This window comes from Manis pentadactyla, chromosome 3 (assembly GCF_030020395.1).
Source record: "Manis pentadactyla isolate mManPen7 chromosome 3, mManPen7.hap1, whole genome shotgun sequence".
In the NCBI taxonomy this organism is placed as follows: Eukaryota; Metazoa; Chordata; class Mammalia; order Pholidota; family Manidae; genus Manis; species Manis pentadactyla.
In genome coordinates, this window is record NC_080021.1 from 194,905,777 (window position 1) to 194,917,266 (window position 11,490).

Sequence of the window (11,490 nt, forward strand, 5' to 3'; positions counted from 1 at the left end):
AACTATGTATAGTTCATAATGCATGAACAAAACCGAAAGCTTCTGTGATGACTGCCCTTGCACTGTTCACCATGTAACTTATTCACTATGTAAGAATTTGTACTCCATGTAAGAATTTGTTCGTTATGCATCAGAAGATTGGAGACTGATGAAAATTAGGCTTGGGGTGGATTAATGATTGTGCATTGAGTACTGACCCCCCTATACAGAAATTTATTGTGGTTAACGACTATTTGATCAATAAATATGAGAGATGCCCTCACAAAATATATATATATATATATATAAACACACTTCCAATTGTAAAATAAATAAGTAACCGGGATGTAATGTATAGCATAAGGAATATAGTCAAAATATTCTAACAACTTGGTATGGTGATACCTGGTACCTAGAATTATCATGTATATAAATGTTGAATCACTGTGTTGTACACCTGAAACTAATGTAATGCAATACTGTTGTCAACTACCCTTCAATAAAAAAAAATAAAAATAAATTAAAAAAATAAAAAAATAAAAATAAATAAAAAAGAGAACTGAACCAAAAGCAATACACTAAAGGGTCAACAGTGTTTAATTTTCATGTTTTCTGTATCTTCCAAATGTTCTGCACTTTCCATAATAAACATGCAATACTTTCACTCACAGAAAACATACATTTAGATATTTGAGAAAAATAATACAAGCACCAAAAAAATGAGTTAGAGAAGCAACTCAAAATAAGGCTGGAACAAGTCTGAGAAGATTTTCCCACAAATTATTCATATGCAATGTCCTATAAATTAAGGCCAGTGTTGTTTCTGACCACTGCCCCTGGCTCGGCTCCTTACATACTGGACTCCAGAAAGTTCCTCTTTTCCAAGTCAAATTTGAAACAAGGCTAGGAGAACAGGAAGATGAAGCAGATGCTGGCCGGGAGGCAGAGGAAAGCTTAACTGTTTTTGCAGGCAACTACAGGCCCTCTGCTCCTATGAATGAATATAAGGTTATTGGATACATTTGTCAACATGTGGACCTGAAAGGCAAACTCAACAATGTTCACAGTGGGACTGCATTTCCAAAGTTGAATCTCAGAGGCCATATTTCTAAGTGAAAGATCTGAATAAGGGGGTACCATTTATTTCCTTTAGTTAGCAAATATTTTGTAAAAAGATCACCAGGCCTTGCTACTGAATAAGAAATATGGAGAAGTTGCTAGCAACACAGATGCAGGATGTAGGGGAATGAGAGGGAATTATCCTCTTTACAAGTAAGTTATTGATTAGAGGCAAAAAATAACAATGGGAGGAAATTCTAGACTAGATTTCAGGCCTTTAGCCACTAATTAATTAGCTCTGAGATATCTATTAGACTCTATTTCCTCACCTATAAAGTAAGGAGATCAATCCAGGTAACTTTTAAGATCACTGGTGCTTCTAAAATTGATTTCACATTTCACATAATACTCAAACCAAAAGGACCTTCTCTTAACCGAACTCAGGGTCAAAAGAAGTGTTAGCAGATTGCTTGTGTTCTGGTGCTGGAATGACAACTTACCTCTTGGGTCAGTGACCCCAGACTATCCAGCAAAGTTCTTGTGGCTTCAGACAGTTCCTTACTCAGGAAGGCAGATGTAGAGTTTAGTTCTGTCTGGAATGAGAAAAAAATACTTTGTTTCTAAGCTCAAATGTAAACTGAAATCTTATTAAAAATAAACAATTAAAACTTCATAATCTTGAGATTAAAAACAACAAAAAACCCATCCCTAACCAAAATAAGACAGTAAAATTATTCTAACTGTATTTTTGCAGGTTATTTCAGAGAAGAATTACTAATTCTTTTTAATGGTGTAGGAATATATATTTAGAACTAGTTGAAATGCAAAAGATAAAGTTATCTCATATTGAATTAGAGTCCAAAGCAACTCTGAACACAAATTCCAAACTCTTTCTGTGGTTCTGTAGGACAGACAATGTGGGAATGGCCTTGAGAAACAAGTTTGCAAAGGCTCACAGAAAGGAAAAAAATATAAATTTAAAGGTGCCAAAAGCATGGGAAGAAGGAATTCTTTGTCATTTGCCCAAGTCAGCATTATTTCTAACACTGGAAATTTAATACAGACCACTTATTTCTAGGTCTACTTTTAGTCAAACCTTTAATTTACTCATTTATACACTTAATTGTTGTTCTATGCCACCTAGCCTCACAGCACATGTAAGAAAATAATTAGGCCCAAGGAAAAGATAAGGTAGGGCTGAAAGTCTAAGCCAGAGAAGAAAAAACAATGATACATAGACTCTGAGGCCAGAAGTACTACAGATGAGGGGCCTCAAATTTGGTTCTGAGTTTCTCTTCCAAAGAGTGAAAGACAGAGGGTCGGTTTCATCATTTTGTCAAATAGGGAAGAAAAAGTCTTCAGGGAAAACTCAGCTTTCCTTGGCACTTCTATGGGCATTTTATACAATATCCAATACCTATGAAATCTCAAGAATGCTGTGCTGTTTTGATATTTGCCTCATGTCAGAGATTGTTGTGAAATTACAATGCAGACTGCATGGAAAATGGCTGAAAGTGGATGGAGCTCATCATTACCTCTGAGAATAGAAGCCTGGGATGTTTTCTTTTAAAAAGAACTCCATTCCTTCCTAATTACAACCCTTTAGTAGAATTCGTGCCTCATATCGAAAATTACTGAGTATCATAATTCTTCCAAGTGCTAAAGATACCTCAAGACAAATGCTGGGCATAGAAGCCACAGGGTTCTGCAAAGAAGTAAAAAGCTAACCTTTTCAAAGAATATTGCTTCTCTCTCACTTACCAACTTTACATTTCCCTGTATGGCCCCGGAAGATGACTGGTTAGCCAGAGACGGGTAAGATTCCTCAAGGGAGGAACAACCTAAGACAGGCACAGTCGCAGGGGGGCCATCGGGTGAGAAATTGGGGATCAACAGAGGTGAGGCTTAGAACCTCACCCCCCCGTTTTGAAAGAAATCTTCTGCATCCGTGGATGTTTTGTTGCCCTTGTCTAGCTTGGATTAAATCTTAGGCTATATAGGCACAAAACTGATCATCTACATTTGCCCTCTTACAGCACTAAATTATGTTTTCTACCTTTATCTTACATCTACCTACCACTTCAGCATTTTATTAAAAAATAATAATAAGTGTAAAAATCAAATGAATAATTATATCTGACTTGATTGTTTATAGTTCATGATGTGTGATCAAAACCGAAAGTTTCTGTGATATGACTGCCCTTGCACTGTTCACCATGTAAGAACTTATTCACTATGTAAGAACTTGTTCACCATGTAAGAACTTGTTCATTATGCTTCAGAAGATTGGAGACTGTTGAGAATTAGGCTTGGGGTTGATTAATGATTGTGCATTGAGTCCCCTATACAGAATTTTATTGTTGTTAACAACCATTTGATCAATAAATATGAGAGATGCCCTCTAAGAAAAAACTCCAAATGCAGCAGATTAAGTTAGTGTCATCCCGATCGATCATCATAATATCCAAGCATAATCCTGAATGTACATTTCTGACAAAATCTGTCCAAAGGTGCAGTGAAAGAATTTGTCCAGCCTGATTCATTAGCTTTTCCAAAATGGCTTACTCACCAGAGCCAAGTTTTCCCACTTTCCCAGTCCTCTGATTGACCTATGATTTCCCCCGTAAATGCGATACTCAGGTAGGTCTCTGTGGTATGACCCACAGGTTATGTTAATGAGCATTCTTCCCATGAAGTAACTCATGAGCAAAAACAGGAATTAAAAAAAAATTTTTCTCTCTTCAGGTTCACATTATAACTAAAGGTTACCACACTAAAAGTTGAACCCAGAGAGCTGACAGCAAGGAAACCCTTTACAGATGAGAAGTCTTAATTGGAAGACCGAGGAGAGATAAGTGTTTCCATGCCTACCATGAGGCCCACAAGATGACACATGTTCAAGATTGTAGTGACAAAAAATGCCAAATTAAGTTAATGTAAATATTTAAAACTTAAAACTTCATAGATAATTTTTTTCTTTTATCAAGTGTGAATAGAAGTAAGATTCTTGTGATTCTTGTCACTTTGCTCCTTCTTCTTTGGTTAGTGGGAACCTGGAATAGCTACAGAATCTTGGGAAAATGGTTCCAGTTCCTCCACGCCATTTCCTCAACTGCACAGCAGACAATAATGATGTGCACAAGTCACAGCATTTTCATGAATGTTAGAGTGCCTGGCACATAATATGCCCCTCACAATTATAAACAATTTCATCCCTGTCTATCTCTTCCCTTCCATGAAAGTTTACTACCAACACTAAAGAGCTCGCCTCTGCAAACAGGGCTTTCTAGTTCTTAAAAAGACATATATACTCCTTTCTGTTTCTTGGCTAGTTCTCAGTGAACTTTTTCTCCTATTGAGGTGCCCTCCACTAAGCAGAGAGCTAGAGTTGTCATCTCAAAGCATGTCAGCCACATTCCTATGTGCTATTTCTAAAATTATAAATACTTCTCACTGCAGGGCTAAGACCTAATTCCTGAAGGCTTGAGGTAAAATTCTTCTTTCTCCCACTAACCCTTTTCTTTAACTCAGTGTTTGCTAAACTATGAAACAAAATATAATGTTAAACAGATGAACTTCATACTTATATTAAATAATATTAAGCAGATGAAATATAAATATATATATATTTATACTATGCATACATAAACTTGCCCCAAAGTTGACATTTAAATTGAAAAACCTGAAGGAAAAACCATAACCTATGATTATGTATATGTATATATCTATATATATACAGACATGTATAAGTACATACACTTTATCTTAATGTATATTCACGTGTACCTTCTCTTTATACTGATAGTAATTATACCTTCAGAATAGTGATAGTTTCCTTTCTAATTAAACTTACTTATGCAAAAGAAGTGTCTATTAAAAGGAAATATTAAATTAAAATGGTACCAATTGCACTTGAATACAACCAAATCGTGACAGAGATGGTGAATGACCAAGTTCTTTAATACACAGCTCCCGCATCAGAACCACCTGTGGTGCTTGTTAAATATGCAGACTCCCAGCCCCTTGACACCTACTGATTCAGGAGCTAGGCATGTGATCCCGAAATACCCAGGGGACTTTTTTGCACATCGAAGTTTGAGAACTACCTAAGACACAGCACCTAGACAACATTAGGCGTCTTTTGCACAATTCTCTGCATGGATGTGATTGGTTGTGCGTTCCATGTCTGGACTCACATGCTGTCTGCTTTGGTTTGTGGAGCACTGAAGAAAGACCAGTCAGTTCCCCTGGTCCCAAGTGGGATAGAAGATGAGGTCAAAGACATCTGAGGCTAGGTACACAATCACACCAATTCAGTACACAAGCCACCAAGCGCAAAAGACCCGGACTCTTAAACCCCAGACACAACACAGTTCCATTGTCACCGTTAGCAGTCATCTTTCCCTTAGAGGGTACAAATCAATGAATTCCCCATCTGAATAAACTTAAATCTTCATGGGTAATGATTTTTCCTTCAGATTTTTCGACTTACATATCTTAACCTTGGGGCAAGTTTATTCTTCTTTTAAAAGCTACGCAATTCAGCAAAACTCCATGCACATAGCAGGGCCTACCACCTGACTGTTTAACCCATAGTTTACCATAGACATACATAGAAGGACCTCATTACATTTATTGTGGATATCAGACCTTTACATCTTCAAACACAGATGCAATATTGTACCTTACTATACAACTTGGTTGTCAATAGTCCGAGCTTTGGTTTGTTTACTTAACTGATATAATTTGAGTTTTGGTATCTAGGAGAAACATTGGTTAAATCCATAGAAAAGTAATAGATAGAACAATGTCATTACTGTCCTTTTTACACTAATGGTTGTTTGAGATTAAGTGTTCAATATTCATTAACACAAATACTGGCAACATGAAGTCAATGCAAACAAAATTCCATTTTCAAAGGATGTTATACATCCTGTTGGAGTTACACACAAAGATGTGGGTTGACATCACAGGGTTAAAAATGCACACATACACACAGAATTTAAATTCAACATTGAGTTCAAAGCTTAGATTTTCTGGATATTTTTCTCAAGACTTCGTTTTACTTCTCTGTGCTTGGACATTATAAAATACTGAGAATGGACTGATACAAGTCAGGAAACTTAATATTACAAATTTATGGGGAAAGGATGGGCTATTCAATTACTATTGCTGGGACAACTAGTTGTTTATATAATAAATTTTCCATTTCACACTACTATACAAGATTAAAGATCTAAAAGTAAAATTGGTAAGTTTGAAACATACAGGAAAAAACATACGTTTGAACTTGGTTAGGAAGTCCTTAAAATATAAAAAGTCCAACCAAAATTTTTTTAAAAAAAGACTCCAACTTTTAAAAGTAAAGACTATATACCAAAAGACACCATACACAATGTGAAAAAATGAGCCGAACAATGGAAGAACGAATTTTTTTCTTACATTTTAGTATTAAAACAGAATACCAGGCAATAAAGTGAACCAGATGCCACATTTATCAGCATTGATAAGTCTGAAAAAACATTATGTTGAGTGAAAAAGACAAGTTCCAGACCAATATGTACTTATAAAATGTGAACACATTCAAATCAATCCAGTATATTTTTATTACCAGGATGCAAATATATATGGTATAAAGCATAAAAAAATGCAACTCCACGATAGTGGTTATCTCTGAGGAAAGAGAAGGGGGCACTAACTATAGTACAATGTTTTATTTCTTAAGAAGACTCTAAAGCAAGCACAGTGAATGATAGATACTGGTGCATGTTATTTTCTGCAACTTGTATGTTTGAACTATTTCATAATTTTCTTTTTAATTCAGTAAAAAGTAAGAGAGGGAGGGAGGAGGAAAGGAAGGAGATTGGGCAAGAATGAAAGAAAGGTAAACAATATAAACTGGCTTGAGTACATATAAGATCTGAAAAATGTCTAACTTCCTTGAATAAAATTAACCTCAGGAAACATGCCCAGGCCACAAACTGAAGTCTGAGAACCATGCACTTGTATCTACTGTTAACTGTGTTTGCCTGCTTGTACTTGCCACACGCAGGCAAAACTTGCCAAATAGTATTTCCAAAGAACTCCAGTTAACAATTCACAGTTTGGAATCCCTACTATTGTTTTTCCTAACCAGAAACATTCCCTTGGCTATAAACTTATATAGGTCCCACTCAATAACTGACCACTTAGACCATTTGTCTTTTCTCTCCCCATGTTTTAAATTCCCTGACCACAGAGGCAAGTGATTTTCTTTTATAAAGTAAAGTGGAGGACGGGAAGAGGTAAAATTAAACCTTTAGTTCAAGACTGTACATTTTGTGTTCAGCTAACAGGAATTCATGTATTATTTAATATTTTTAGATCATAACTAAATACTGTAATATCATTAACAAGGAATAGACAATGCTTATTGTATTACTCAAAAGCTCCTACCCATTTCTGTAAAATGTATTAATCACAACATAGCAATATTTCCTGAAGGCATGATATTCTGGGGCCAGTGGCATTGTGCCTGATCCCTTCCGGATCCAACAGATGACTTAATGATATTCTTTCTAGCCTCACTAGCTTAACTAAATTGTAAAAGACTGAAATTTCAAAAAGGCAGTAATTTAACAAAGTCAATTTGACTTTAATTTCTGAGCTGGTATTTTAGTTCAACTCAATGTCCAGCAGTTTCTGGCACATACTAACTATGCTCCCAGTAAATATTTGTGGAAGAAAAGCCAAAAGCAAGGGAGAAATACATTAGGAGGGCAAGAGACAGGCTGGTGTGAGTCCTGTTTCAAAGGTTATTCAAAATCACAGATACATGCATCTCGCTAAGTCACTCACCTGCGGGATCTTGCTGTGGCTCCCCTTGCTCTGAGGATGAGGCCCAATAGCCTAACACGGCTCCTTGAAGTTTGTCCACCCCATTAGTGTCATATCTTACTGTTCCTTCTACAATCAAACTTCCCATAGGTATATCTATTCCACTCTGAATTACTCAATCATGTGCAGTTCCCCGTATTAACCACCTTCTTTTCTCTCTCCCCTGTGGACCCATGCACATGCCATGTCCTCTGCCTGAACCTTCTTCTCCTGGTTTTTGACCTGGCTAACCTTTATTGTTTAGCTCCCAACTCAGAGGATGCTTCTTTCCTAATCCTCAAATACTGGGTTAGGAGGGGCCCAGCAGGGCCTGCACAGTGCCCAGCAGAGGCTCTATCCATCTGCATAGCAAGGGATATGCTATGCTTCTTTCCTGGTCCATCCCACCCACTGCCCCACCAGTAGAGAAACTCAAAGAGAGCTGTGCTTTGCTCACGAGTACCTCTCTGGCCCAGTGCATGGCACAGATCAGGTCTCAATAAATACTTGCTGAATGAATGAATTTAAGTGTTTGTTTATAGATGATCACTATAGAAGACTAGGAGAGAATATTACTAATGCATTAGAAGTCACAGCCCAATATGAGACAGAACCTCTGAGAAGTTACAATTTAATTGAAAACTCTTTTCAATTTACAAAAATTGTATCCATACCCCAATTTTTCAGGAACTCTACTACTAACACCAAATAATGTGAGATGTGGGTATATTTATTTGCATAGTATTTTCAGTGTAATGCACAATTTTGTTTTCCTGTGAATGCATGCTATAATGTGTTCACTGGGACATTTCAAACTTCCCTTAAATACTCTCATAAAGTAAACTAAAAAGTCTACTTCAATTTGCCCACACTCAAAAAATCCAACTGAGGGCTAGGATTTATATGTTTTAGTTCAAATTGAAAATAAGCCATACACCAGGTACAAAGACTCTCCTCTTTCCAATATTTACATGACAATAAAGTTTTCCTTTGAGGAACATTTATTATTTCTTCTTGAAGTAAAGAACTATAAAACTCACATCTGAGAAAGGTACTAATCTTTTAAAAACAATTCAACAATTTAAATAATAGCTTTTAAATTTGAAGTGTTTAATGCATAAAAATATTTTCTGGGTTTCTTTTTTTCATTTTTTGCTGTTTCTACACACCACTAAATACACCTATTACCACATAATTCAGGACAGCGCCCCCTCCAAAAAAATTAAACCTTCATCTAAGAAATCAAAGAATTTCAGGAAGAAATGTAACTGAGGCAAAAATGTCTGTAAATATGTAGTAGTTAACACACTGCTATATTTACCAATTTATCCCAGCTCTGTGCTCCCCTTTTCCCATAATAATTAGGTGAACATGCATGAGGCATGTCACTCTACCATCAGCCAAATGATGAAGATTGCAACTGCTTGCCAGGCAAAAGCATATGTTGTAAACAAGTGGACAGTACAATCAAATAAAGCCAAACAAAATCTGATACTTTCCACAAATGTCTAAATTTCAGGCAGGAAGAGAGGAAAATCAAGTGTTTTCTCCTGCAAAAAAACCCACACATATGCTTTAAGTACTGCTTGTGACAAGTTCAAGTATCTATCCCCCCAAAAGCCACAAGCTAAGTCCCATCTGTAATCTAAGGATCCTTGTCTAAGGGTCAAGAAGATGTTGAACAAAGACCCTTCAAGTTGAGGGTAACTTTACTCACCCCTTCCCCATCTGTTCCTCCTACATATACACAGACCAGTGAGATCACTGGTCTTCTGGGAACCTCAGGGCACCACTCCTTTCACTTCTTTTGTCCCATGAACCAAGTCCCACCCTTTCAAGAATATGCTTCATGCATCAGAAGGTATGTGAACAGAGCTCTTTGTTTCAAAGAAACAACTTTCCCTTTTAGGGTGAAGGTACCATCAGAAGTCAAGACAATCTAATAACCACATGGTTGTGCAATATCCAAGTTGTTACTGAGACGGAAATAAATCTGTATGCCTGTCCTTCCTAACTCAAGAATTAAACACTTTTCACACACTGAATCAATGGTGAGTCAGGATTATAGCCCAAGTCTACCAAACCCCACTACTTCTTTCCACTATGGCTCACAGGTCCCATGTGGGCAAAGATTGCTGTCAAGGAGTTGTTAGATCATTGGTAAAACTGGTTTGAAAAGACAGCCCTCACTCTACAAACCCAGAACCTGTGAAGAATTCCTTATATTCCTAATCTCAGCCTTAAAGTTGGTTCTCAGTGACCACTAGAATGAGAGCTCCATGTGTACTTTGCTTGCCCTGTTCATGGTTAAAGGTTCAGTGGCTTAGAACACTACCTGGTACAAAGCAGATATACAGTAAACCTTTGTTGGTTTTATTGATGAATGTCTCATGGCTTGTTCAGAGATGCACTTGCTTCTCCAAAGTAACTGCTCTCTTTAGTTTGTGCATTAAAAGCCTTAATGGATGGTCTTTATGATTCTTTAAAGTCACTCTCAGAATATGGGCAAGAAAGTGCGCAGGGCTGAAGAGGGACTAATAAAAAAGCCAAGGCACTGAGAAATCACTTCAAAGACATAATGAAATATACTTTCCAATTAAAAAGCATTTGTGGCTGGATGACTGTGTTCCCCAAAACTGTCCACACTCCTAATCTCTAAAACATGAGTATGCTGTATCACGTGAAAATGTACTTTACAGATGTAATAAAAGTTATGGACATTAAAACAGGGAAATTACCCTGGATTATCTAGATGAGTCCAATCTAGCCTGTAAAAGCAGAGAATTTCTCTGGCTGGAGACAGAGATGTAGCAGAAGGAGAAGTCAGAAATTTAAAGCATGAGAGGGACTCTCAGCCCACTGTGGCTGGGGAGGGGAAATATGAAAAGCATGAGAAGGAATGCCTGCCTGCAGCCTCTACAAGCAAACACCAGCCTCTAGCTGACATCCAGGAAGGAAACAGGGACTTCAGTCCTACAACTGCTAGGAACTGAATTCATTTTAACTGGGTTGTGCACACTGTAACTGTTTAATGAGCAAACAAATGAAACAATGAATGAGCACCAGAATAAATTATATGTCTTCTAAAAACATCCATCTTGCCAAAATTCAAATCATTCTGGCTAAAAGGGTAAACATTTCTGTTCTATAAGAAGTATAGCAAAACAACCAAAACAGCCCAAGAAAATGGTCTACCATTTGTAATAACCTTCGACTCTATGGAAAAAGTGTCAACAGGCTGCCAATGCCTGCACAAACGAGCTTAAGTGGACATTTAGAACATTACCTGGGGCTCCAAACATCCCCATACAGAAATATATCTTATTTGAAATTATAGTATAGAAATACTAACCAAAAGAATCACAGACCATTGAACAAAACAACTCAGCTTTGTTGTTTTTTTTTTCAAACTGAAACAGAAAATACTATTTCCAGAATAAAGCAAAAAGAGATATTAAGCCTGAGGCCCAAGTCCTTCACACTGACCAGCTCATCATTGACCCTGCCAACAGAAGCACCCAGGAGCTCATGGTTTTCCTATTGCCTTTGCCTCCTGCAGAAGCTGCATCATCACCAAACCAAGCAGGTTTCATTTTA

At 37.0% G+C, this 11,490-nt stretch overlaps 1 protein-coding gene and 1 long non-coding RNA gene across 6 annotated transcripts in view; one reads left to right on the plus strand and one right to left on the minus strand.

Moving 5' to 3' along the window:
• Positions 1-11,490, minus strand: part of ABCA1 (ATP binding cassette subfamily A member 1) — a 144,446-nt gene that overhangs the window by 65,953 nt on the left and 67,003 nt on the right. For all 5 annotated transcript variants that reach the window (XM_057498894.1, XM_057498895.1, XM_057498893.1 and 2 more), the window contains exon 8: positions 1,539-1,631. In XM_057498894.1, coding sequence (XP_057354877.1) covers positions 1,539-1,631 — 93 coding nt within the window. The remainder of the gene's footprint in view (positions 1-1,538; positions 1,632-11,490) is intronic.
• Positions 2,508-10,619, plus strand: LOC130683021 (uncharacterized). The gene is made up of 2 exons (XR_008996573.1): positions 2,508-2,596; positions 3,433-10,619. It is a non-coding gene; the product is annotated as an uncharacterized LOC130683021 (long non-coding RNA).